The sequence below is a fragment of the Larus michahellis genome, chromosome 23 (assembly GCF_964199755.1).
Source record: "Larus michahellis chromosome 23, bLarMic1.1, whole genome shotgun sequence".
Lineage (NCBI taxonomy): Eukaryota > Metazoa > Chordata > Aves > Charadriiformes > Laridae > Larus > Larus michahellis.
Window position 1 is genome coordinate 5,458,194 of NC_133918.1, and position 27,868 is coordinate 5,486,061.

The window sequence follows — 27,868 nt, forward strand, 5'->3', positions numbered from 1 at the left end:
GCACCGGGCACCGTACTGGGCTTGGGGTACTCCACTGGGCACCGCACTGGCATTGGGCACTGCACCGGGCGCTGGGTGCTGTGGACACGAGATGTTGCACCAGGCACAGCACCGGGCACCGCAGACACCGGGTACCACACCGGGCACCCACAACCCAGGCGTGCGGCCGGAGCCAGGCCGGGTGCCAGACGTGCCCGTGTCCCCCCGGCCCTCCCTGCCTGGGCCGGGGCAGCTCTGGCACCCACGAGCCCCCGTTTGCCCCCCACCATCACCCCACGCAGTGGGCGCTCCCTGCCCAGTTGCGCTCTGGTGCCGGCAGCGCCGAATCCCCCCCCCGGCTGCAGACACCATGCCGTCGCTCATCGCAAGGAACAATTTTAATACAACATAAAACTTCCAAAGGTAAGAACAGAGCCGGACACTGGGCAGGAAGACACGGGCCCCTTGGCTTTTAAGACGTTTTCCATTAAAAAATTCCTTTTCCCACCCTATCCATGCACCGGCGCACGGCTGAGCCCCCCTTCCCGCAGTGCTGGTGGGCAAGGGGTGCCCGGTGTCTCCCCCAAACCCCACTGCCTTCCCGAGACCTTAACACAGACGGCGGAAGAAGCAAAGGAGACGCTGAGCAGCTCCTGCTGCTCGTTTTGGGGGTGTAAACGGCGCCAGTTTAATGGGGGAGATGCAGGATCCGGAGTCTGGCACGAACCACACACGCACGAAATAATCCAACATACAGCCGAAAAATCCGCCAGCTGCTCTGGGGTAGGAAATGGGCCCGTTGGCGGTGGTACGGTGATGCCCGATGGCGGGGGGTTGCGGGGGGGGAACTGGCGTTGGTCCCCCCATCACCGGCGCGATGCTCAAAGTACCGGGGTGGCAAACCGCAGCGGGGGGAAAAGCCGGTACATGCATTATCAAATGGAAACGTTTCTATCATAGAAAACAGTAGAAAGGGGGCGGAAATGCTGGGTTGAGCCAGAGTTTGTTGGATAAAAAGCGACGGGGGGAAAGAGAGGGGTGAAATTTCCAAATTCGAAATGAAGCAGCAGCAGCAGCACAGGCGCTCGCTGGGTTGGGTGGGTTTTGTGGTTTCTTTTTTTTTTTTAAAAAAAGAAATACTGGGTTTCTATAGATGTCCGTATGCAGCGAGCAATGAACACCACGGGATGTGGTGGAAGAAGAAATGCAAAGAGCAAAAACCGACCCTAAAAATGCCATTAATAATCGCATCCGATTGCTGACCCCAGGGGGAGGGCTCTGCTGTTCCCGCCTGGAAGGGCCGATGGAGCCGAGTGGCTCCAAAAGGCTCCGAATAAAAGAATTAAAACCTTTACATCTGCTATACGCTTATAAAATGACCCATATGCACCATCGTACGATGAACCATATGCATATAAAATTACCCATATGCATCCCAGCTTGGGCTGCCAGCGTCTGGGGGAGGTTGCTGTGGGTTTTGTTTTTTTTTTTAAATTTAAATATTACAATTACCCCCCCAATGGGGGTTTCTTTGGAGTTTTGGGTTTTTTCCAGCTAAAACTAAAGTTAAAAACTGAGAAAAAGCGAGTGGTTCTTCACGAGGTTAGAAAACAGCGTGTCATCGTGGAAAAGCCTGGGACCCCCCCGGGGCTGGGTGGGACCCTGCGACGGTCCTGCACTGCCCGTTTAGCTTATAAAAAGTAATAAATTAATTAACGAATATTTCCATCGAGTCCTTTCTATACACAAAGGCTGGGGCCCTGCCGGGGAAATGCCGCCGCCAGAAAAGCTCCCGCGTCTCTATAAAAATATGAGCATCTTTCAGGGAGTACAAAAAGCCTTTCGTGGGGGTTGGAAGTGCCGGGGCGCAGCCAGCCCGGCCAGCGCCGACGTCCACAACGGCTCCGGGGACGTTTCTCTCAGGGCTATGCCACGCGGGATAGGTTTTTTGGGAGGCGGTGGGATGCTGCGGGGACCTTGAAACGTTCCCAGGTGCCGGTGTGGGGCTCAGGCGTGCTTGGCCCCGCTCCACACACTGCCCCGGGGTGCCGAGAGCTGAGCCCCCCCCGGCTCCTGGCCCCGCGCTGGTTGCCGGTGGCTGGTTGCTCTCTCCCCGCAGTTCCAGTGGTGCCGGCAGCCACGGTCCCGATGCTCGTACCCATCCCACTGCGGCAAGGAGATGCTGCCGTCCGGCTGCTCGGTGTGGCCGATGGGGTAGGAGCCCTGGCATTCCCACTCGGCCACCGCCGGCTCCTGCTCGTCGCTCTCGGAGCCCTGCACTGCGATCTGCGGGACCGGGCTGGGCTTCGGCTTTGGCTCCGTGCCGCCGCACCGCAGAGCTGGGCCCTGCCCGGTTTCGCTCTTGCCACCGTCTTCGCTTGCCGGTGCCGGCTCCGGTTCATCAAAGCTCACTTCTTGAACCGCTTCTTGCTTCTTGAAGGAGTCACGGCGCTCGGAGAGGTTCAAGCGCCGCATGACCACCATCTCCTGGTCCCGGTCATGCCTCTCCCCGAGCCGGGAGCCGGTGGGGTGATAACTGTGTTCCCCGGGGTACGCTGGCGCTTCGCCCTCCCCGATGACCTCCCCGTCCATCGTGGGCATCTCCAGCCCCAGTTTGCGGCCGCCGGCGGTCTTCTTCTCCGCCAGGACGGTGACAATCTTCTCGGCCGACTGGACGCGTTTGAGGAGGGGGGAGCGGGGGCAGTCAGCGCTGCGGGGTCGTGAGCTCTGCCGGACGATGGTGGGGGGGGACAGGGTCTTTCCCTGGAAGGAATGGGGGGTTTTGGGGTACCCTGGGAGCGGGGATGGCGAGCGCTGGGGAGAAGGCGGGCGCTGGGCGGAGGAAGGGGTGCAGGCGAGGGGCGAGGGGGGGATGCTGCTGGTGGATTTGCGCCGTCCCACTTTGTAGCGTTGCCCACCCAGTTTGGGCGCCAGGCCGTGCAGGGAGCTGGGGCGCACGTGGCCGGCGGGTGACGTTGGGGTGCTGGAGGAGGGAGAGGTGCTCTGCGGGGACACAGCATCTGCCACACAAAGAGAAACAAGTCACGGCCAGGGATGGAGGGACACGTGGCATCCCCGCCGTGCCCGCAGCAAATATCCCCCCCCGCAAGGGGTTGGGGTACCTGGGGGGAGATCGGGAGCGGGGCTTCGGCAGGGCGTCGTGGGGCCCGGGGAGAGGCTGTGCGTGGGGGACTCCGGCAGGCTCTCGCTGGAGGACAGCGAGTGATGGAGACCGGAGGAGAAGCTGCGGCTGGTGTGCAGGACCGAGGACTGCTTGGAGATCTTCTTGAAAAGGCATTTTCTCCTGGGGGGGACACACAAAGGTGGCGGGGAAAGGAAGAGCTTTGGCTTTTCCTTAAAGCTGGTGGCCGCGAGTCTGCCCAGCAGGACCAGACCCCGCTGGACCCCCCGGGTATGGCAGAGCCAGAGCATCCCCTCCCCGGTATGGCACACACCGGGACAAATGCCATGTTATCCTGCCCCGGTTCTACCCACCTGTCCTGGCCGTCCCTTTTCCTGCTCTTCTTACTCCTCCGCGCCATCCTCGTCTTGGAGCTGTTTTTCCGAGCGGGGCCGATTTTAATGGAGGTGTTCTCCAGGGCGGTGGTCCTCAGGGCCACTTTATTCCCGCTCTGAGGGGCAGAAAACGAGTCGCTGCAGCCCAGGCACCGGCTCCCAACGGGCTGCCGGCTCCGCTGTCGGTGGAGGCGATGCCGGGGAGCCGCAGGACCCATGCGCCGGTGTCGGGGGCCATCCGGGCGAGCAGCGCGGTGCCAGTCACCCACCTTCAGCAGCAGCTCGACGACGTCCCGGTGAACTAAACCCAGCACCGATTCGCCGTTCACATGTGTGATGAGGTCGCCCGCTCTCAGCCCCGCTTCTTGCGCGGGGCTCCCCTCCTCCACGCTCTGCGATCGAAAGACCAAGGTTTGCTTTGGATACAAACCTAAGTTTCTTCCCAGGGTTTTCCCACTGGGAGAAGTGGTGTCCGGCACTGCCAGTCCCTCCCCACGCGGAGCCCAGGCCACCTACCCAGACCATGTGGTGCACGGTGTAGACGTCGCTGTCACCCATGTAGACGCGGATGGCTCGCAGGGTGAAGCCGTACTTCTTGCCCGAGCTGTGGATGATGATGGGGGGCCGCAGGCTGGCGATGGCGAGGGACGAGTCCCGGCTCGGGGAGGAGTCGCGGGAAGAGGGGTTGGACGAGAGGGAGTGGGGGGAGATAGGGCTCATCAGGGTGCCGCCGCCGAAGTCGTCTGCAAGCGGGAGAAGCCGGCTCAGCCCGGGAAAACCACGCGGCAGCCGCCATCCGGCAGGATAAACCGCGTGGCACACGGACCTGATGTGATGATGAGGGACAGGGCTGAGACGGAGGCGGATTTGGGGACGCGGCCGCCCTGCGAGGCTCTCTGCCTGTCCGGCACGTCCTTCTGGCTGCTCAGCCGACGGCTCCTGCCCGGCTCCAGGCCCCGGGGAGTCGAGTTTTTGGTGCCGGTGCTGTTGCTCCGGAGGCGGATGCGGTTCAGGCTGACGAGATCGGCTGTGCAGAGGGAAGGAAGGAGCGTTTGGGGATGTGGAAAAGCCACCCCACGCCATGTGGGACCCTGGCTGGCGCCGGAGCATCCCACACCTGCAGCCTACGCACCGGATAACGCCGACGGTTTCACCGTGCTACCGGTCCCCACATCAGGGTCTCCCAGCACAAACTTGGGTCTCTCTGGCTTGGAGGACGCCACACAAGGGCTTTCATCCTCCGAGGAGAAGGCAAACTTGGGCATGGTGTCCAGGCTGTAGGTGCTGGGCAGCGCGGCGGGGCTGCGGCTTCGCTCGTGCCGGGAGGTGTACGGCGTGGAGCTGCAGGACGTCCAGGAGCGGAGCCTGTGTGGGAGAGCAGGAGGGCTCGGGACAAGGAAAAAGGGGCGAGGGGGACGGCACCGAGCCACTGCGGCACCCCAGGACATGTCCCACCGATGCCTCTGCAAAGCCCCAGTGCTGACACAAGCCCCCATCAGCGCTGCATCCCCGTCTCACCACGCACCGGGGCTCTGCGCCCACCAGCCGGCTCCTCTCCTCGTCTCCCGAGTGCCTGTCCCATCGCTCCTCCTTGTCCTCGCTGTGACTCCGGTCGGAGGATGAGAGGCTGAGGTTGGAGTGAGCCGCCAGGAATTCAGAGCTGCTGTACACCTGAGGAGGAGACAAGCCGTCAGCAAGGAGCAGAAATTCGGAATCCAGGTGCTCTGGCATCAGCCAGAACACCGATGCTCGGCACAACCACACTGGCCATAGCATCCATCATTTTGGATGTCAGAGGAAGGATTGGAGCACCTTGCTGAAGCGATGGGAGCAGGAGGAGAACTGCCCGATCTCCACGGACGATTCCTCGTCGTTGGTTTCTTCATCCTCCGAATCCAAGTGGCGGTACCTCTCGGAGCGAGCTGCAAGCAAGAGCCAGAGCAGGCAGAGCTGTCACCCTGCCTGCCAGACACCCTGTCCTGCCTGCAACGCACCCTGTCCCGCCTGCCCGCGGGCACCCGGTGGGACCCGCGCCCACCAGGACTGCATCTGACAGCCCGGTCCCAAATCCCAGGAGAGGTTTGGCATGAGAAAGTAAGGGGTTTTGGTAAAGCTGAGCAGCCTGGGAACAGGACTGCATCTGTTCCGTGACTTTGGCTATAAAGCGACTGACTTCACCCAGGAGGTTTTCGTCCCCCGCGGGATCATCCAACCTGCAGCTGGGCTAACGGCTTGGCGGAGGGGGGGAAAGGGGGTGGATTTGGCCTCACTGTCGAAGTAGCTGGTGTCGTCCTCCGACTCCAGCTGAGGGATGAACTCGGCCTTCTGCCGCAGCAGCCCGTTCCAGTCCAGGTGGAGGAAGAAGGAATGGTGCTTCACCTCGTGCGCACCCCCTGCCAGGCAGAGAAACCCACGTCAAGGGGACGGGGCAGGATCCGGGACGCTCCCGCTCCCATCCCAAACGGCACGGTCTCTCCTCCACACAGAGAAAATGGCTTAAAGCCGGAGCCCTGTGCAGCTTTCCTGGGGTGAACCCCGAGCTGAGGACCTCCTCCGAGCATCCTCAACATGGCAGGACACGCTTTGGTTTCAGCAAACAGCTTGACGTGAATCAGGGGGCCGCCACGCGTACCGGTGCCCAGGCGCTCGAGGGGACACTGTCTCAGCAACCGCGTGATCAGGTCCTGGGCGTCCGCAGGAAGAGCCTCATCCCCTTCCGGCCACATAATTTCATCTGCAAGGAAAAAGGAAAAGGAGTTTGGAGTGGCTGGAAGAGTTTGGACACAATGGGGGCTGTGATGACATGAGGTCACAGGAAAAGTCACTTCTGGGCAAGAGGGAAGTCCCCCAGGAGCCGCAGCAGATGAAAGCATCCTCCCAAACTGGGAAATCAAAGCTTGAGGAGCCTCCTCGCCATTCAGCCAAGTATAAAATGAAGGAATGAAGCTCTCCACGTGTTAAGGACAAGCCATGACTGCTGGGGAGAGCGAAGTGAGGAGCAAAGTTGCCACCGACACTCACCGCTGATGACCTGCCCAAAGAGCTCCTCGGGGGTGTCTCCGAAGAAGGGGACGCAGCCCACCAGGAACTCGTAGAGGATGATGCCCATGGCCCACCAGTCGACAGGCTTCCCGTAGCCCTGTATGAGGATGACTTCTGGGGCGATGTACTCCGGAGTGCCACACACCTGTGTGGGAAGCAGCAGCTGACACCTCTGCAACGACCTTTGCAACAGGTCCCGAGGCTTTCCCGGTCCCCGGTGATGGCAGATCGGCCAAGCGGAGCAGGATCTCATTCATACCTGCTTGTCCATGAACTCCCGAGTGTCCTTCTCCATGTGACCTTCGTAGAGGTTCGTGGTCATGTTCATCAAGCCGATCTTTGACAGACCAAAGTCCGTCAGCTTTATGTGGCCCATGGAGGTGATGAGTAAACTGCAAGAGAAGACAGACGCCCTGCAACGACGCTGTTTGCTTCTGGGGAGACCTGGGCAGGACCAGTCGGACCCCAAGACCTCTGGTCCTGGTGCAATGACACAGAACCAGGTCTTTGGGCACCAAACCCCACAACCTCATTCTGCCTTATCCTCTTGGCTTGGATCAGTCCCTCTCCCTTCCCTACCCAAACCCAACCCCATCCTTCCTCAGACCTGACCCATGTCCTCACTTGTCAGGTTTGAGGTCCCGGTGGACGATGCCGTAGTTGTGGAGATACTCCAGCGCAAGAACAGTCTCAGCAAAGTACATCTTCGCCATGTCGACAGGCAGTGGGCCCATGTTCTTCAGCAACGTGGCACAATCCCCCCCTGTGGGGACATGGGTCCTCCTGAGCACAGGGGGCTCAGAGAAGGCAGGGAGGTCACTGGGCAGGGCGACACTGCCTCTCCTGCCAAGCAGGCTCCCAGCCAGACCCTCACGTCCCTCCTTGGAGCAGCGTTGATCCCCAGGCATGGGGCACAAACGCTCTCCTAGGTGAGCATGGCCACCACCTCCATCAAGGTGAGACTCAGGATCACCAAAGCATCTCCTCATGCTTCCCTCTGCTCCCTGGAGCAAAGCAGGGCATTTGACATCCAGGTGGTGACCTCGATGCTCAGACGTTGATGTTCCCCGCCTCCCTCGAGCCCTGAATCCCATTCTCACCTTCCACATACTCCATCACCATGCAGAGGTGTCGCTTCGTCTCGAAGGAGCAGAACATGCTGACCACGAAGGGGTTCTCCGCGAAGGTGAGGATGTCCCTCTCCACAAACACCTGCTGGATCTGGTTCCTCAGGATGAGGTTCTGCTTGTTGATTTTCTTCAAGGCGAAGCGCTGCCGTGTCTCCCTGTGCCTCACCAGGTACACGGCCCTAGCGGGGAGCGAAATGGCTGGACCTCAAAACATGTCCTCCAACCACCAGGACCGACTGCGCAGCACCACGGGACTAAGATGGCGAGGACTTTGGAGATGTTTACAGATGAAGGCAAATGTTAGGAACTTCCCAACTCACCCGTAAGCCCCATTGCTGATCAGCTTGATGGTCTCAAAGTCCCCCTCGCAAGGCTTCCTCCGAGGAGCAGTGGCCAAAGGCTGGCTCTGAAGAAGACACAGAAGGTTTTCAACATTTCCCGGCATGCCGGCGCTCTGAGTGCAGGCAGGAATTCACCAAGCACCATCACATATCACCTCCGATTGCTCCTCACTGCCAGAGGACATCCTTCCCTGAGCCCTCTCTAGCCACAAACCCCAAACCAGAAGACCACGATGCTCTGCAGATCAAGAGCACACTCAGCTCTGTCCACTTAGGAAGCCAGATGAGGGACTGTGAGATATTACACCTGAATACAGCAGTCACCCTTGGGGACAACTCGAATTAACGTCTCTCGGCCTAAGACAGCAGAAGAGCTGCTGCAAGGAGCTTTGGTGTGGGGTGAGGCAGCATGAAGCTGGAGGCAGCAAGTGGGACACGCAGGTACGACCACGCTCACCTCACAGGCATCGTCGTTCTCCGGTGTGATGGTGTTCCCGCTGTCAAAGTGATCCAGCTGGACCATTTCTGTAGAAGACAGGGATGTTTCTCACCATCTTCATGCTCAACCCTCACCAAAAGAACCCCCCACCAACCCCACTCTCCCTCCCAACTCGGAGATCCCGCGGGGATTTAGCCACACGCCTTTCTCGAGCCATCGTATGGAGAAATTCAGGTCACGGCGTTAAGAGGTTCAACACGAGGTTAAACATTTATATAATTCTCTTTTTTCCATAGTCATTCCCATGTTCTTTGGGGATTATGGTTCCCCTCCCCAGGGTCGTGGCTTCCTATGGATTAAGCGTTCTTGAGCTTAATCTACTTTGATGAATGTGTTGGGAGCAATAACGAGGGATGCGGGGCTGGCCAGGAGACCTGGACACCGTCCTGGTCCTGCTGTGACCCACCCCATGACACCAGCTCAGCCCTGCCGGTCCCCCTGCCCCCTCCCAGTGCTCATTCATGCTCGCCAGTGGCCAAACTGGGAGTCCACATCCCACTGCAGACCACAAACCCAAGCAGTTACCTACCCTCCAGTGGGTCCTTGACGAGACCCAGTTGGCTGATGATGTATCGGGGAATATCGGTCTTTATTCCCTGGCCAACTTTGGCATGACCTTCTGCAGCTTCCAGGAGGTGGTAAAACTCCTCTGGGTCAAACTCCTGGATGGGGAAAACCAAGCACAGTTGAGGAGCGAGACCTTACAGGGTTAAGCGTTTCCTCTAAGCCTTGCAGGTGACACCTGTAACTGGGGACAGGCTCTGGACTAAACGCTCTTCTCCTGTTTCTAGCATCATTCCCCCATTGTTCCCCATTAAAGGGTCGATGGAAAAAATTAAAGGCTTTGCCTCCTCTCCGAGCGGGCACAGACCATGAAAGACAAGACACATCAGGAGCTGCCACGTCTTACCAGGCACTCCAGAAGGCGAGCAGGACGGGAGATGATGATCAGCAGCTTCCTCACCAGTTGGTCAATGAACTTCACCTCCTCGCTCTCCGAACGTTCCTGAGCCTGCCAGAGACAGAAGCCAGGCATCTAGCAGTGGCCTCAGGAGATGGCACTGGGCAGGGAACTGCCCCACACTCACATCTCGGAGCATCTTCTCAAGTTTCTCCTGCAGCTCCATGAAGTAGCGGGAGGTGATGAGAGCTCCCTGGGACTTTGCCAGGCAGTCGCGGGCCAGCTCGATGATCTGGTGGTGGATGAAGCCCAGCACCCCGTCTGCCAGGGGCAGAGTGCTGCTTGGAGAGAAGTTTGTGATGGTGTCCTGCAGACGCTCTTCCATTTGGGCCGTGGCCTGCAAGGCAGAATGGATGGTGATGCCTGAGAACACGTGCCCCCACACCAGGTGTTGGGTTTGGCCAGCCAGGATCTCATGCTGCCACATCCTGCAGCTCCAATATTCATGTGCACATCATGGTCCCACCTGGGAACCAGCTTCCAGCAGGCTGGAAAAGCTCCACCGAAGTCTCTAAAGATCGTTGCCTGCATGTGTGATGATGCAGACCTGCAGGTCCCTGCCTTGTTACCACGTTTCCTGTGTCCTCAACACTCCCATCCCTGGGTATCTACCCGTACATTTTATATTCCAGCATGGAGGAGATGTTGTTCTGAAGAAGACACGGTCAGGATGCTATGGAGGGACTAACATGCTCATCCTCCCCAGTCCCAGTGGTTACCTTGGGGAACCGCTCCTTGTAGACATGGTTCATCATCACAACCTCGTTATCAAACGTTCCACTTGTCCGTCCAGGGCTGTGGAGGGAGGAAGCCACTTGTGTTACGAGGTCCAAGTCATTGACATCTATGTAAATAGCTACTGCCCCTGGAGAGCAATTTGTTCCGTCCTCCTAACTCTCAATCCAAGCGGTTAAAGGTCACCTGAGCAGAGCCATCAGCCTTGGGCCAGCACTTCCAGCAGCATCCCTCCCACCATGCATGGATCTGTAGGTCCCTGGGACCTGGTCCAGGGAAGGTTAACCTCCCACAAACCCAGGTGTCAACTCAAGTCACTTGAAAATCCAGAGCTGAGAAACTGGTCCATCGGTTGACTTGGCTTTGAGGAATGAGCTCATCCTTTCCTTCCTCTGGATCCCACAGTCCCTCACCATCGTTGCCCGTTTTGCAGCTCACCAGCTAAAAAAACCCAACCAAATCCCATGGTGGACACATGAACCTTCATTAACCGAGGTTTCTCTCTTACCCCCACCCAACTTTGGCTCCCTTAGGCCCCTGCCTGGTGATCCAGTTATGCAAAGCAAGTGGCAGGAGCAGCCAGCAGCTCATTAACTGCTATATAATAAATGGGGTGATTAAAACCAGACCCAAGCCACTCGCTGCTAGCCCCAGCCCAGCCCCAGCTCAGCCTTTGCCGTGCTGTGCCGACCGCAGAGCTGGCACCTCCTCGGTGAAAACCTCGCCACCTGCAAAACCCTTGTCAGATAATTAATCTCATTTTAATGAAATTTCAGCCAGCAACACGCGGGGCTACGGCTCTGCCTCCGGTGCAAAGAGGGTCGGGAGCTTTTTCAGAGGGAAAAAAGGATTTAACTGAAACATTCCCTGTAAAAAGCTCAAGCTCCCAGTGCTGGACAAGTGGAAACGTGACCGGCTCCTTGCATGGGACACGGTCTTGGAGCAGCACCACGGAGCTTGGCAGGTCCAGAGCGTCAGCACGACGCTACGGCCACTGGCTCCATGGTCTCCCCAGATTTTCCTCTCTCCAGCCCACAGATGCCCGTCCACCTGCACTCCTTGTTCTTTGCAGGGGCAAAGGCCCGGCTGATGCTCAGCCCCAGCAAATGTGGGCGATGTTTCCGAGCCAAGCCCAGAAATGGGATTTTTAACCTCTTAATGGCAGGTCAGGCTGGTGCCCTCCCAGCCATGCCCCACAAGGACAGCCACCGCTCGGGCTTCTGCTCGATGGGCCCCTTCTCTCCACCGAAACCTTTGAGACAATTGAGCAAGAAGCTGCAAACCAACTATTTTGGAACAAGTCCCACTTTCTCCAGCTTCAGCCCCAGGAAACCTCACTCCCAGGTGCCGTCGGCCGCCAGGAGAGCAATGCCACATCCCAACAGCCGAGAAGATGCTGAGAGCCAGACTCCAATGCCCAAAATCACAGAGCTTAGGATCATAGGCTCATGGAATGGTTTGGTTTGGAAGGGACCTTTAAAGGCCATCAAGTCCAACTCTCCTGCCATGAGCAGGGACATCTACAACTCGATCGGGTTGCTCAGAGCCCCGTCCAACCTGACCTTGGGTGTTTCCAGGGATGGGGCATCTCCCACCTCAAGCCACAGCTTCTCCACTCCCCTGCAAGGGGAAAACTCTATATTGGGGTCAACACCTTGGGATGAGTCAACACCAGGACGTCCCAGGAACAGCTCAGGAGAGGGCAGAGGAGGGGCTGGATGTGCCGGCACCCGGTGCATTGTCCCGGCAGCGCCGTGGGTGCTCCCCACAGTTGGTGCCCTACCTGAGGCTCCTGGATCGTGGGCGCAGGCAGGGCGAGTGCCGCCCCTCCTCGTCCGTGACGCTCTCCGTACTGCGGAAATGCTTAGAAAGGAAATGCAGCTCATCGGGGGTGGGCTGGTACGGCAGCTGGTGCAGGCGCTCCTGGGAGGACGAAGACGACTGGAAAGAAAGGGAGACGCAGGGGATCAGGAGGTGGATCTGTGGCTTGGGGTGGAAACCGGCAAGTCCATGAGGAAAACATTCCTCAGAGCCTCTTAGGAGGCTGGAAACACTGACGGGCAGCATGCTCTGTGCTTGGTAACGGGAAATAGGGATGGCAAGGGCAGCCTGGGGAGGTCTGTGCTGCCCACTCCCACCCCAAACTCCCCAAGGGAGCCCCGTCCCTTGTACCCGCAGCATCCCAGGTGGCTCCTGCCCAGCTGTTCCCCTGCATGGTTGGGATGTGCTCATGAACACTCGACCCGTGACATGCAGGGATGCTCTAACCCCCAGGGATGCTCTAACCCCCAGGGATGGGATGCTTTAACCCCCAGGGATGCTCTAACCCCCAGGGACGGGATGCTCTAACCCCCAGGGATGCTGAAACCCCCAGAGGTGGGATGCTGTAACCGCCAGGGATGCTGTAACTCCCAGGGATGCTCTAACCCCCAGGGATGGGATGCTCTAACCCCCAGGGATGTTGTAACCCCCAGGGACGGGATGCTCTAACCCCCAGGGATGGGATGCTTTAACCCCCAGGGATGGGATGCTCTAACCCCCCGGGGATGCTGTAACCCCCAGGGACGGGATGCTGTAGCCCCCAGGGATGCTGTAAGCTGCTCACTGGCTCCATGCCTTTCTTAAAAGCACGTTTGCAAAGGACGATACAGCTAAAGAGCATGGTCCTCAGTAATGGGATGCCTAGGAACCGATGCCACAGGGCTCAGGAAGCATTTCACCAAAAATCAAGGGTTTTGGGTTCTTCTCGCCTGCTGCCATGAGAAAGCAAACATTACCGAGACAGTGGAGCTGGGGGTGTTGGTCCCATAGCCAGAGGAGGGTAGCGAAGCCAGTGACCACCTTCTGCCATCAGCCCTGCGAGTGCAAACGTGCTGGTCACATACAGGAAAAACAACAACGTCTAAATGCAAATAAATAACATCAGAGCAATAAGAATGGGGAAGAGGACGCAGGTTTGGCTTGAGTAATAAAGCCCTGAAACCTCTTTTCATAACGGACTGAAATTGGGTGAAATACGAGGGGTTTGCAGGTGAGAGGGGCTGTTCTGCAAGTGTCCACGGGGACAGTGACAGCGAGCAGGGTCCCCGTGAAGGGAGAGCACTGGGGCTCGGTTGGGTGGTGAATATGTTTCAGATGGAAAAGAAAAAAAAATGAAGCAGGAATCTGATTTTTCATTAGAGATAAATCCAGCCTTCTGGGACTCTGTCCTATGAGAAATGGGGATTGCTAAAGACCCGTCCTGAGACGGCAGGGGCCGTGGAGCAGAGCCCGGCTATAAACAGGAAGGGAAACGCTCATACGTAGGCGAATGCTTCCTCTTGGGGATGTTTTTAATGGACGGGGCAATGTCCAGGTCAAGACGAGTCCCTTCACCTCCCGCTGCTGTTTCCCGTGTGGGGCCAAGGCCATCGGGAGCTGGCGGGGTGCCGGATCCGGCACCGGCACCACCGCGTGCCCGCACTGCCAGAGGGCTCGCAAACCCCTGCTTTGGCTTTTTGCTCCGTTACAAGCGTGAAAACCATCCGTAAGCCTCCGGCTTTTTTCCATGTGACGATCAATGGGTTAAAAATCAGCCATCTGCCCCCATGTGTGCAATTAGTTAATTAGTTAAATGGGATTTTGGCTTGAGCAGCGTGGGCTGGGGAGGGGATGCAGCGAGATCGGCCTCCGTGGGGACCTGGCCGAGCTGCCATCCCTGGATATCTGGCGAGCATCCACCAGGAGTGCTCGGAGAAGGTCCGAGCTGGGCCTGGCCTCGTGGCCAGGGATGGTGTGATGGGAACAGGGATATTTCTGCTCCCAGAGCTGCAGGGAGCCCGGTGCCAGAGGAACATCTCCCACCCGGGGATGCACACGGAGAAGGGCCGTGGCGATGCCCCAGCCCCTGCCCGGTACTCGCCTGTCAGTCCGAGGAGCATGGCTGGGGTGGTGGGAGGCACCAGTCACGGCAGAGCAAACAACGCCGGGGCGAAAATCGGGGAGAAATAAAAAGCAAAACAAATCACAACACATCACTTGAGATCGACAGCACAGTCCCGGCTGGCAGATTATAATTACGAGTGAACGCTAATGGTCTGGGAGGGGGCACGGAGCTCACCTGCGAGCGAAGGGGAAGTTGATGGAGGTGCTGGCGGAGAAGTTGCGTGGGCTGTCCAAGGGGCTGCTGCCGGCTGTGGGGAGAAAGGGGGAAAAGTCACCCCGCTACCCGCCCTGGCACGATGGCCGGGGTGCCGCGGGCTGCTCCTTCAGGGGAAAGGGGGGGCAAATCACATCCCAAGCTATTTCCTCCTGGAAAAGGCACCCAGCCCCCTGCTGCTGAGAAGGTGCTGCGGAAGGAGCAAAATATTCGGGTAAATTTGGGAGATGCTCAACCCATCCCCCGGGACATCCCTTACCTGTCGGCACGGAGAGAGGGGAAAGAGGCCGCGAGAGGGTCGGAGAGGGGGTGCCCACCACTAAGCTCTTCCTATTGCTGCTTCGGCAACTAGGGAAGAAAAAGACGGAATTAATTTGGGGAAGCAAAGAACGGGCAGGGCTGGACAAGCTGGGGCACATACGAGTCCACTTGTACGTGATGCCCTGTGCCAGGGGACACGGCTGCTGTCACCCCATCGATTACGGATCTCCTGCCACAGGGAAGATCCGTCCCCAGTCCATCACTGCCAGAGACGGACCAAAAGAGTTATTTTTAATGACAAACTGTCTCGTTCGGGTCCCACTTCTGGTTTTGGCTCGCTGGGGAGGGCAGAGGCCGGCGGCCCCTTGAGCAACGGGCCAAGGGCAGGAATAGAAAAAGGGATGTAAAAGGAGGAAGCGATGGAAATGCCAAGCGGCCACAACCCGACCCACTCCATCGCGTGGAAAGTGCCCCCAGTTCCTATAAATCTCCCTACGCTCGGGGGTCCCCATGTCACAGCGGGGAGGAGAGTTGGTCCCCGGCCCCCGGAGACTGCCCTGGCAGACCCGGCTCGGCCGCGCTCCGGGGTGCAGCAGGAGGACACCACAGGGGCCGGCACCAGGGTGGGAAGCGGCACCGTGTGCGGGTCCACGCTGACACCCCAAAATTCCCATCCCGGCATCCCGCAGAGCTCCTCTGGAACAACCAAAAGGCCACATCTGCAAGCACGGAGTTTCCGTGTCGCCATCTCCATTCCCACCCTCCCAACTCTCAAGATTTCAACCCTTCTTGTCGCAATTTCCTTTTTCCTTTCCTTTCAGCCCTTCTCCAAGCCCCTCGCAAGCGTGGTCGAGCCTCAAACAGCCCAGCGGCCCGCAGGGATGCTGCAGCCCCACTCCCGCCATACGCAGCCCATTTTAACTCCAGTAAAAATGTGATGAGCTCCTGTAAGTTCTCTTTCCCTCTGCTGCGAGGGAACCGCAAATATCCACAGCCCGGAGCAGGAGCTGGTGCTGGCTGGCGTGCGAGCACGAGGACAACCTTCCCCTTCCTCCATCTGCGCTTCCTCAGGCTGCAAATTCTGCAAAGACGACACTGAATTTCCTCGCCAGGCTGGGAACAGGAACCTGCGCGGATGCCGCTAATTAAAGGACGTCCTTTAACATCGTGCGGTGGCCAGATACACCCGCAAAACCGAGAGGATGAACCCGGGGTGAAGGGATCCTCCCCAGATCCCCAAAACCAGAAGAAAAGGATGGCGTTTTGCAACACTCCGCCCCTCCAGACGCACGTACGCGGCACGGATGCACGGCAAACGACGCGTGGTCAGAGCTTCGCACGTGACACCCAGCACCCCACCACCTCCCGCTGGCGTCTCCCACCCCCGCCGTGGGGGTCCTCCTGCTCCCCCCCTAAAACCATGAGCCCCAACTCTTCTGCTGGAGACTGAACACCTCGGCCAGGCCAGCGAGCGGGGAGGGTGCTTGGGGCCCCCCCAAACCCCTCGTATGTCGGCTGCACCCCTCCCTGCACCCAGCGTGTCCCTGGGTGCCCCCCTGGGACACGCACCCCCTGACCGCCCCGAGCTCACCTGGAGCTGCAGCAGCTTCGGGGGGATCGGAGCCTCCCGCTCCGTACCGCAGCCGAGCCGTGATGCCAGGGGGGAGGCAGAAATATCCCCCCCCAAAAAACTGACCCCTTCCCGCCCCTCCTTGGCCCCTCTGGTTGCTTTTTCGTGCTTAAACACAGGCTTGAACACCCATTTTGGCACCCACAGCTGCAAACACAGCCCAGCACCCACCCCGGCAGCAAGAGCAAACCGCAGCCGCCGCCGGCTCTGCCGCCGGATGGGAAACTGAGGCACGGCAAGCAAACCCGCTCCGCCAGCAGGGCGGCACCAGCCGAGGTTTAGGAGCCAGGAGGGCTGCAAAGAGCAGCAAGTTTTGGTGTTTCTTCGCCATTCGGTCCTGCTGCGGGGACTGGGGTGCGCGTGGGGACATCTTGCAGGGAGGGGAAGTCCCAGGGGACGAGGGGCTCGCTCCTGCTCGCTCCGTTTCGTTTTGGAAGTGAAAACAAACCCCTAGTGAAGCAAGTTCCCGTAATGGTGACACAGGGGGAGGCCAACGTTTCCTGTTTCCGCGCGCTCCACCCTCGGCTCTGCAACCATCTTGCGCCACTTTAACCCCCCTTCGCCTGATGCATCACCTACAGCTGGTTCCCATCCTTCACCGCACGGAAACCTCGGGCCAGAAACGAGCCTCGGGCTAGAAACGAGCCGCCGAGCCCTGAAAGCAGGAGCTCAGGCTGCTGCCCTCCCTGCCTCCATCACCCAATTGCACGTTTGGTACCAAAAATGGAGTGGAAAATCGCCGTCAGCCTCTCCCGCGCTGCCTCGGCGCTGCCGTTGCCGGCCGGCACTTATTTCAAAGGACGCGGAAAGTGTGTGACAGCCGATGTGACCCCAAAGCCTGGAGCAAAATAACGTGTCACCCGCCCCGAGGCTGCCGGCGAGGAGGAACCGGCACCTCCCACCACCCCCACCAGCACCCAGCCTGGGCACGGCGTGTCCGGGATGGCCGTGGGCAGGAGACAGAGCAAAATTTGGCAGTTTTCCGCAGGCTGCCTCCTCGGAGCTGCAGGAAAGGCAGGATCCAGCTGCGCAGCAGGACACTGGTGTCTCTAAACGGCAAATGGCTCTGCCGGGAATCCTGGCGAGCGGCGTTGGGTGGCAAGGAGTCAGCACGGTGCCACCCCGAGGGTGACGGTAACCCAGCCGGTCGATAGCAGGACCATCACCGGGAAATGCACGGAGGGGCTGCAGCATCCCGCTCCTCTCCCGCAGGATCCAACCCCTAAAACTTCCCGGGATGGCAGAGCATCATCCGTCAGATGCCAGCCCGGTGCCGGGCACCGCCGGCGGGTGAATGCCAGGCAGAAAAGCCGGGTGTTTGGGGCAGAGCGGGTGCAGGGAGCGGCGCGAGGGCAGGGCCATGCCGATAAGGGAGCGGGCGCAGTCTCAAAGTACAAGCGGGCGGCTCCGCTCCCGGCTGCGTGATGACGAGCACGAGCCGCCGCTCCCAGCTCCCTCCTTCGCGTGGTTGCGGACAACATTTTTCCTCCATGTTCCCCAAACATGCGCCCGGCGCTCACGTGCCTGGAGACTTGGGGAAGTGCCATGGATCACTGCGCCCTGGAAAAATCGGTTTCCAGTGCGATAAGTTTGTGTTTAACATCGAAACCCACTGAAACAAGCAGCTGCCCAAGTTTCTCCATGACATTTCTTCTCCATGACTTGCGACGGGGCTGAGCCCGGCTGCCTGCGGGGATGGAGGCTGGGATGGGGGAGGCTGGGATGGGGGAGGCTGGGATGGGGGAGGCTGGGGACCAGGGTCTGGGTGGCGAAACACACCACGCTCCATGCACAACCCCAGCAAGCAGCCGGCATCGCTCTGCGGAGCCGCTCCGGCCCCTCGTCCCACCCCAGCCGAAAGCCTGGTGCTGCGGTTGCTCGCATTAACCCACCCCGGAGCTCGGAGATACGCGCCGGCCACCTCCCAAGAGCAAAATCCCAAATCCTCGCAGGGAATTGCAGGGTAATGAGTCAGGTATAGACGGACTCATTTCTTCGGGCTGCAAGAAAACAGCCTAAAGAAACTACCCCGTGCCCTGGGACGCATCCCAGCCCGTCCCCGTGCCGCTGTTTCCCATCAGTGGGTGGGAAATGGTACCTGTGGCGTCTGCTGGCAGGTTTTCCAGCGGCGTGCGAGGTGTGAACAGCCGCATGCAGCACCCGCGGAGGAGAAGAGCCCCATCAGGCACCCAACCACCGGCCGTCCTGCCCGGCGCCGGCCACCTCAGCATCCCCCCACGGGAAATTAGGATCTCTCAGACCTCTTAATCCCGCTAAATACCGCCATATGCTTTCTGCCCGCTGTAAAATAGGCCAGACCCGTTCTCGCCGTGGATTCTAGGAATATCGATGAAAGAAGAGCAAATCCTCTGCCCTTTGTGAGAATTACGGCCTCATCATGCCCAGCTGGAGACAGATGACTGCCTAGATCACCGCTCCAACTACACATCTCTCCCAGGGCCCCCCCAGCTCGGCCCCCGCCAGGTTGGAAAACCCCATCCAAGGCCTTTTCTTGTTTATTAAGGGTCTCCGCTGCCCACCCTCGTGCGCCGGCAGCCATAATTCCCGCAGAACGGGCGAAGCACGTGCCTTCCCGGGGCTGGGATCGGCGCTGGATGGATTCATTTGCTAAGCAACCACGTCGCTTTGTGCCAGCCCACGGTAATATTAAAAGACATTTGACAATGGGAATTATCTCCCCTCTGCCCCCGCGCTGCCTTAAACACCTCTTTTATATGAAGTCGTGGAAGGGTTTTATGTCTGGGTCGGCTACAGCACCCCAAATCTGCTGGCTGGAGGCGCCAGCCTCCACTGCCCGCACCTGGGGGAGCTCCGCGGGGGTCATTGCAACTCTCCCAGGGCCGGCAGCGCTGCCTGTCCCCCCCCTCGGGGACACGTCCCACCTACCTGCCCGGGCCGAGCCTGGTGTTGCAGAGCTGGGGTGGCCCCCCCCCCTCCCCCCAGAACCCCCTTTATGCAGCAGCCCCTGACGCTGCCCCAGCCCCACTGCCAAAGGGCGTGCGAGCGCTTTGGCCCCCACGGTCGTGCCCATGGCTGGCTGCAAGGGACTGGCCCCTTCCCACCCCCCTCCAGCACCCTGGGGACCCTCACCCCGGCTCAGGATGTGTCACCACAGGGGCATTTCCCCCCTTGTGCATGCAAGACCTGCCCCCCCCAACACGCACCCTGCTGCAAAGAGCCCCAAACCACACACACCCCCCCCAGGGACTGGCGCACAGCTCACCAAAACATACATCCCCTAATGCCCCGGGGACCCTAAACTCTGCACCCCCCCATGGCACTGGGGTCCCAACGAAGGCACTCGTCCGTGTGTCCCCCCCCCCCCCGTGCACAGCCCACCCCACCCTGGCACGCTTGGGGCTCTGAGGATGCACCCTCCCTGCACGGCACCCCCAAAACCACACACCTGGGTGTGTGCAGCCCCCACCGCACAGACCCCCCCCCCCAGACCACGCACCCCGTGTGCCCCCCTGGAGCAAAGACACCCCCCAACCCACACACACCGGTGCACAGCACCCACCCCCAAACCATCCCCTCCGGTGCCCACCCCCCCCCCCATACACGTGTCGTCCCCGCCCAACACAAGCACCTCGGTTCCCCCCCCCCGGAGCAAAGCCCCCCACAGACCATGCACCCGGGGGTGCTCCCCCGCAGCCCAGCCCCCCAACCCAGGGTGCACCCCTCCGGTGCAAACCCCCCCAAACCCCCCACCCCGATAAACCCCCCCAGGTGCAAACCCCCCCCCCCCCAAACCCCCCACCCCGGTGCACCCCGCGGAGCACCCAAAACCCAAAACCACGCACCCCGGGGTGCTCCCCGGTGCCCAGCCCCCCCCCCCAGCCCCGTGTGCCCGCCCCCGGTGCAAAGCGCCCCCCCCCTCCCAATGCACCCCGGGGCGCTCCCCCGGTGCCCAACCCCCCCAAACCGGGGGTGCCCCCCCCCCCCAAAACCACGCACCCGGGCGCACGGTCCCTCCCAACCCCCGACCGTCGGGTTCCTCCCCGCCCCGGTGCAGGCCCCCCCCAGCCCGGTACCTCTTGGAGCGCTGGAGCAGGGCGCCGGCGGCCCGCTGGCCCCGGTAACCGGGCGGGGCGGCTCCCCAGCAGCTGGGGTCCGACATGGCGGGAGGGACCCCCCCCTCCTCCTGCCCCCGGGGCCCGGCCGTACCCACCGGCGGGGCCGAGCGGCGCCGGCAGGGCCGGGACCGCGCCGGGGGCTGGGAACGGAGCCGGGGCCGGGCTCCCGCCGCCGCCGCCGCCGCCTCCCGCCGCCGCCCGCCCCTTCCCGCCCGGCGGCGCCGCCGTTACCGTGGAAACGGGCAGCGCCCCGAAACGGGGTCGGGGTTTCCATGGAGACGGGGGTAGCACCCCCAAAAGGGGGGGGGGGGAACGGGTTACCATAGAAACGAGGCGGCGCCCCAAAATGGGGTTGGGGTTAGCGTAGGGATGGGGCTGCGCCCCGAAGTGGGGGCTCGGGGTTACCGTGGAGATGGGGCATCACCCCAAAATGGGGGCTCGGGGTTGCCATAGAGATGAGGCAGCACCCCAAAATGGCTCGGGGTTGCTGTAGAGATAGGGCATCGCCCCAAAATCGGGTCAGGGTCTCCATGGAGTTGGGGCAGTACCCCAGAATGGGGCTCGGGGTTACCATGGAGATAGGGCAGCACCCCAAAATGGGGCCAGGGTTACCACGGAGATGGGTCGTCACCCCAAAACAGGGTCAGGGTTTCCGTGGAAATGGAGTATCACCCCAAAATGGGGGCTTGGGGTTGCCATAGAGATGGGGCAGTACCCCAAAACGGACTTGGGGTTGCTGTAGAGATGGGGCATCACCCCAAAATGGGGGCAGGGTTTCCATGGAGATGGGGCAGCACCCCAAAATGGAGCTCCGGGTTGCCATGGAGATACATCATCACCCCAAAACAGGGTCAGGGTTTCCATGGAGATAGGGCAGCACCCCAAAATGGAGGCTCAGTGTTGCCATAGAAATGGGGCAGCACCCCAAGATGGGGTCAGGGTTACCATGAAGATGGGCCTGCGCCCCAAAATGGGGGTTTGGGACTACCATAGACATGGGGCATCACCCAAAAATGGGGACTGGGGGTTGCCATAGAGACAAGGCAGCACCCCAAAACGGGGTCAATGTTACCATGGAGATGCAGCATCCACTGCTTGTGCATTAGGGGGGTACAAATCTCCCCCCCTAAGTCATCAGGGGTGACCCCAAAGCCTGCACCTCCCACGGTGGGAGCAGTCCCCTAGTGGCACCCTGCCACCCACGGGACACCGTGCTCGGAGGGGCACCCGCCCAGCAGCACCCCACAAGAACCCCACCCCCCCGCAACCTCCCTCCCACGCCGGCTTTCATGTTTAACGGGGGAGATCCCGAGCAAAGAGCCAGTGACACCCATCCTCCTTAGTGCTGGTGACAAAACCCCGTGTGGTGGCACGCCGGGGCTGGCGGAGCCTCCTGAGCCACGTGGGATGGCATTGCCACGCTCGCCGGGCGGCAGCCGGCCAGTGCCATGGCCAAAATTCCTGATGCTGGTGGGTTTGGGGAGGGTTTCGGTGTGGCGAAAGGGCAGCACTGCGCTTCCCCTCGTCTCCTGCCTGGCAGCCATGAGACACCAACACATGGAGGCACCCGGGGTGCTGCCAGACCGCCTGTCCTCGTCCCCATCCTCATCCTCATCCCCATCCTCATCCCCATCCTGTCCCCACCATAAGCATCCCAAAAACACCCTCCCAGAGGCCTGGGCCGAGCAACCACATGGCCGTGCTTGTTTTATCATGTGTCGCGGTCGCTGCAGGCAAGGGGTGGCCAGCCAGGGAGGGAGGGCGCAGGCAGAGACCCCCGTGTGTGGGCAGAGCGCAGGCAGCACCCGGCTCCTGCCTGCCCGCAACAAATGGCTCTGCGGGTCGCTGAGCAGCGGCAGAGCTCCCGCCGGTTCCCTCTCGCCTGGTCCCAGCCGCTCTCCCCAGCAGTCAGACGGAGGCACCCGGTGTCACCCACGGGTGCCAGGCAGGCTGCGGCTCTGCCCCGTGGGTGCCGCAGGTCACAGGGCCGGGTGCCAGCACACCCGCTGCACCTTGTCCCTGGGGCAGAGCGCAGCTGGCACGCACCGCAGGGTCTGGTCACCCACGTCCGCGATGGCAGCACCCAGTGGGGCACCGCAAAGGGGCTGGCAACATTTTGGGTAGGGGGGCACCCACCCCCCGAGAGCAGCTTCCCCCCCGCTCCCTTTCCCCCACGGCGGAGCAGAAAAGGCGGTGAGGGAGGTCTCCTGGGTGGGATGAAGGCACCATCCCCGCTCCCACCCTGCTCCCATCGTGGCCTCCGATTTTCAGGTGCCCCCCCACCCTCCAAAACCAAGGATGCTTGGAACCTCAGCTCGAGCTAGCAGGACGGCATTCCCATCGGGGCTCCCTGAAATGGACTGGTCGGCACGGAGACGGAGCTCACCGGCACGGCCAGGCTTTCAGGGTGCACAGGGCAGGGGACAGACCCCGGCCACGTTGTCCCATGTTCCACAGGAGACAGTGACGCTTTCAGGGTTCCCAGGGCATCCCCGGTGGGGGAGACCCACCTTCCTGCCCCCTTCCCCATCTCTCCCTCCCCTCCCCAGAGCTGGCGGCCATGGTGTCTGGGGAGGGTTTGGGGGGTCTTACCTCCAGGGGTGCAGGGTTAGTAAGGGGCTGCAGGGGCTGCAGGGGCTGCAGGGGCTCAGCAGCGTCGGGCTCTGGCTGCTCGGAGACAAGCTGCAAGGCAAGACGTGCCGGCGCGGTGTCAGTGAGTGTCAGGGGGCTCCCCGGTGGCATGGCACCCCAGTGGCACAGCACCCCGGTGGCACAGCCCCGCAGCCGGACTGGGGGTGTGGTGGGGGCCAGGGGCCAAGAGCAGAGTGGGGAACGGCTGGAAGGGGGTTAAGGGCTGGAGCTGGGGACCAGGGCTGGAGGGACCGGGCAGGGTGGGGAGAGGGGCAGAGCTGGAGGCAGAGCGCAGGGGACAGCAGGGACACTGCAGGGGGAAGACACCGGGTGGTCTGGTGCTACCGGAGGGTGCCACCGGGAGGGTCCGGGGCCGTGGATGTAGGAGGAAGGGCTGGGACCTGCGGCCCGCGGGTGGGGATAGAGCGGGATGGGGATGGACCGGGATGGGGGTGCAGCGGGAGGGCGATGCTCCGGGAGGGGGGTGCAGGGCGACGGGGATGCTCTGGGGTGGGGATGCAGCGGGATGGGGATGGACTGGGATGGGTATGCAGCGGGAGGGGGATGCTTCGGGATGGGGATGCAGCGGGATGGGGATACAGGGGTACGGGGATGCTCCGGGACGGGGATGCTCCGGGACGCCGCCGCCCGCCCCCGGGGCCGGTACCGGCGCGCCCAGCCCCGGCCCCGACTCACTCCAAGGTCAGCGAAGGGATCTTCAGCCTGTCCCGCCGCGACTTCATGCCGCCGCCGCCACCGCCCCGCTCCGCTCCCGGCTCCGCGCTCCCCCCGCCGCCGCCGCCGCACCGGCTGCCCCCGCGCTGGGCGGCTCCCGCGGGCGGGCGGCGGCGGCGGCCCCACCGGGGCTCCCTGCTCGGCCCGCCGGGCCCGGGCCCGCCCCTGCGGCACAGCACGGCTCGGCTCGGCTCGGCACGGCAGCCCCCGGGCCACCGGCGCACCCGGCCCGGTCCCGCGGCAGCCCCGATCCCTACCGCTCCCGGAATGTGCCAGGGCGCTGCCGGTGCCGAGAAGCCACGGCCCCAGCACAGCTCCAGTACAGCCCCAGTACAGCCCCAGTGCATCCCTAACACAGCCCCAGTGTCCCCCAGCACAGCCCCTGTGTGCCCCCAGCACACAGCCCCGTGACCCCCTGACAGCCCCAGCCTGGTGCCAAGACCCCCCTGCGTTACCTCCGCAACACCCCAAAACACGCTGGAACAGCCCCGGGACACCCCAGCACACCCCAACACACCACCCCAGTAACAGCCCCAGCACACCCCAACACACCACCCCAGCAACAGCCTCGGTACAGCCCAACACACACCCACACACCACCCCAGTAACAGCCCCAGTACATCCCAACACACCCCAACACAAATCCAGCGCAGTTTTGCAGCAGCCTCCTACCACAGCCCAGTACACCCCAGTACCGCTTAGAACACCCCAGAACACCCCCATACACCTGCGGCAGAGCACAGCACACCCAGTACACCCCAGTATCACTTACAACACCCCAGAACACGTCAATGCACCCCAGTACCCCTGCAGCAGAGCAGAGCACGCCCCAGTACACCCCGGTACACGCACAATCAGGTCCCTCCAATATCAGAGAACACGGCGATGCCACCCCGGATTTGGGCACAACAAGCCCTGGCGCCATCCGCTTCCCGTCCCCGCTGCCCCCCACGGTGCCAGTGCCACATCCCCAAGCGCGTCCCTCCCAGTGACATCCCGGTGGCTCAGCTCGGGGACTTACGCTCGTCCTCGGCGTGGCAGGCTCAGCTCCTTCTGCAACGAGAAAAGTGAGAAGCAGGGTCAGAGCACCGCCGGAGGCATCGGGGGGTGCCCACGCATGCGACCCCCACCTCCCGCGAGCCACGGCCACTTGCCCGGCAGCATCCTCACAACCCACAGCCAGCCCTGGCACCAGGCTGTCACCGCAGGATTCGTCCCCGCTCACCGTGCCTGGGACGCCACGGCTCTGCCATGACGGCCGAGGGTGACAAACCACCCACTCGGGGTCAGTGCAAGGGGACATCTCCCTCCAAGGTCCCCAGGGCTGGTGGCCCCATGGCCAGGCCCGGGAGCGAGGGCAGGAGGGTGGTGGAGCAGGAGCAGCACCCAGCCGCCCAGATGGAGTGTGGCCGCGGGGTGGTGGCTGTGCCCTGTCCCCCACCCTGTCCCCCCGACCCCATGCGTGGGGAGCCCGTGGTGGCCCCCGCTGTGTTTATTTTTCCAGCCGCTGGGAATATTTCTTGCAAGAGCTGTTTGCTCGCAGGTGGTGCAACAGGGCAAAGGGCAGCTGTGCGGGCAGGAGCCCTGACCCACGCCATCCTTCCTGTGTGGTGGGCACTGGCCGGCTCTGGCACAGACCCGGTGGCCATCCGTGTGCCACCGGGCACGCCACAGACAGTGGCACCGGTCCCACCGGCACGCTGCGAGGGGCACGGCATGAAGGGGCTGGTGTTTGGCCTGGCACGCCGCGGGATGCCGGCACACGTGATGGGTGCATGTGGCAGCTAATGCCCCAACATCGCCCTGATCCTGTGCCCACTGCCAGTGCCCGCTGGCCCCGTACCCCTAAGCAGCTTAGACACATTTCCCACGCAGGCAGGGGGCTCCTCGCAGGCAGGGGCTGCTGCCACCCCTGTGGGGACACGCAGCAGCGCCCACGGACCCCACACCCCCGCCGGGGTGCCTGCAGCCCGTCCCGCTGCCCACGCCACGCAGCCCCTGCGGAAATCCCGGGGTTGGGGCGCGCTGCAACGCAGTGATGCAGCAGCATCGCCATGGCAACGGGTGACATCACGCCTGGGCGCACAGGGACTCGGCAGCCCCGAGGCCCGCGGGTGTCTGTCTGCCCCGGGGTGGCGTGGGTGCCGTGGGCGGGTGCTGGGGGCAGGTGAGTGCCCCAATGCACCCACCATCACCGAGTGACCCCAGGCCCGGGCTGGGGAAGGGGGTGCGGGGTCCCTGCATGGAGCAGGAGTCCCCCAGCACCCTCAGCCAGCCCTGCCGTCACCCAGCCTGGACCCCCACCCACACCTGGGGCCGTGCCACCAGCCCCCGAGCAGAGGAAGAGGCAGAGAAGGGTCACACCGAGGGTTTTCCTGCTCAGCCATGTGCCGATGGGACAGCGGGACAGAGGACAGATACTCCTGTCCCCCATGCTCCCCTCCCGCCACGTGGCGCGGCCTCCCCACCCATCTATGGGTGCGGGGGCGCAGGGTGGTCCTGTGACACCCAACACCCGTCACTGCCAGTGGCTCTCCGGCCACGCTGCCACCCTGGGGACAGCCAGAGTGTCCCCGAGAGCCCTGGGGACCTGTGCGGGGCAGCGCCACAGGTCCAGCACCCACGGGGTGCCCGATGCACCCATCCAGCGTGGTGCATCAGCAGGTCCCGGTGGGAGCCAGGAATAATCATCAGCTGATGCCTGCGGGGATGGCATTGGGGGTGGGATCAGGGATGACATCGGGGACAGCATCACTGCTCAGCGCTCTGGGGTTAGCTCCCTGGTGGGAGCCCCTTCCCACCCCTCCTGCCATGGGGCAGGCAGCCGGGGCCCGTGGCTCTGCTCTCCCCAGGGACTGCCAGGAGCGACACCCACGGCCGTGGCTCCATCCGTCGCATCCATGGGGAGGCAGCTCCTGCGCAGGGCTCTTTCCCGGGCAGAGCACGCAGCGGAGCGCAGCTGCCCCGCGGAGCTGCCAGCTCGGATGAAGGCAGCGCCGTGCCATCCTCCACCCGCCCAGACAGCTCGGGCCGGGCCCCCCGGTTACCGTGGCTCCGCTCGGCAGATGGGGATGGAGGCATGAGGTCACCCGGAAAATCGGGCTCAGCGCTCAGCTCTGCGAGCTGCGGGGGGCTGCGGTCATCACCCCTTCAAGCACAGCAGTGGGTGCCGGGGTCCCGGAGGGGAGCGGGTGCAGGCTGGGTGCCTCTCACCCCGCCGGGAGCAGGAGCACAGGGCGATGGAGGGGGCGGCTGCTCAGAGGGGCAAATCGGCGCTGGGACAGCGGTTTGGCACGGAGCGGATCGTGTGCTGGGCCGGAGGGACCATGGCACTCCCGTGGGAGCCCCCAGCCCCCGCACAGGCGGGTGTCCCCCCCGCAGCACCCCATGGCGTGGCTGGGGGTCGTACCCTGCCCCGCTGCCGGCGCTGGGTGCTCAGCTCCTGTCCCACCCGTCACACGCTGCTCACGCGCAGCCCCCACCTCTCGCACCCAGCGCCCACTCACAGCACCCACCTCTCGCACACACACACACACACACACACACACACACGCACACAGAGAGCACCCCTCTCCTACACGCAGCACCCACTTCTCGCGCGCACACAGACACACACAGACCACCCAGCTCCCACTCACAGCACCCACCTCTCGCGCCCACCTCTCGCACAGAGCGCCCACCTCTCACGCACACAGGACCCATCTCACACACCCCCGGAGCGCCCACCCCTCACCCAGAGCCCCCCACCTCTCACCGGCAGCCCCCACGTCTCACCGGCAGCCCCCACCTCTCGCACACACCCACCCAGCGCCCCCGTCTCCTACACGCAGCACCCAGCTCCCGCTCACAGCACCCATCCCACACCCGCCCCGAGCACCCACCGCTCACGGCACCCACCCCCCGCCCCCGCAGCACCCACCCCTTGCAGACCCGCACCCGCAGCACCCATCTCCCCCCCAGGCTCCCCGGGGCTGGGCTCCCCCCCGGCTCCCTCCCGCCCCCGCTGCCCCGCTGCCGGTGCCCGGTCCCCGGGAGGCGCCTCCGCGCTCCCCGGTGCTCACCTGGAGGCCGCGGCGCCGCAGGATGCTGGGCTCGTCCATCCCGCCGCCGCCGCCGCCGCCGCCGCCCGCTGCGCCCGCTCCGCCCGGTGCGCCCGGTCCGCCCCGCCGCCGC

General features: G+C 62.5%; 1 protein-coding gene across 3 annotated transcripts; it reads right to left on the reverse strand.

Moving 5' to 3' along the window:
• Positions 1–359: 359 nt before the first annotated feature.
• MAST3 (microtubule associated serine/threonine kinase 3) lies at positions 360–27,868 on the reverse strand. 3 transcript variants are annotated; one of them, XM_074565596.1, is made up of 28 exons: positions 27,757–27,868; positions 24,717–24,748; positions 14,601–14,689; positions 14,303–14,375; positions 14,105–14,125; positions 12,981–13,059; positions 11,987–12,144; positions 10,188–10,263; positions 9,596–9,805; positions 9,418–9,519; positions 9,037–9,169; positions 8,466–8,533; positions 7,988–8,073; positions 7,638–7,846; positions 7,162–7,300; positions 6,797–6,929; positions 6,517–6,682; positions 6,128–6,229; positions 5,766–5,888; positions 5,308–5,417; positions 5,021–5,166; positions 4,628–4,860; positions 4,322–4,522; positions 4,012–4,238; positions 3,765–3,887; positions 3,475–3,611; positions 3,102–3,283; positions 360–2,999 (listed from the first exon to the last, which is right to left on the reverse strand). In XM_074565596.1, exons 1-28 carry the CDS (start codon positions 27,793–27,795, stop codon positions 1,987–1,989), a joined length of 4,410 nt encoding a protein of 1,469 aa, XP_074421697.1. In that variant the 5' UTR covers positions 27,796–27,868; the 3' UTR covers positions 360–1,986. The 3 variants fall into 3 exon arrangements, with proteins under 3 accessions (XP_074421697.1, XP_074421694.1, XP_074421696.1); XM_074565593.1 differs by lacking the exons at positions 24,717–24,748; positions 27,757–27,868 and adding exons at positions 22,922–23,011; positions 23,657–23,768; XM_074565595.1 differs by lacking the exons at positions 24,717–24,748; positions 27,757–27,868 and adding an exon at positions 20,288–20,495.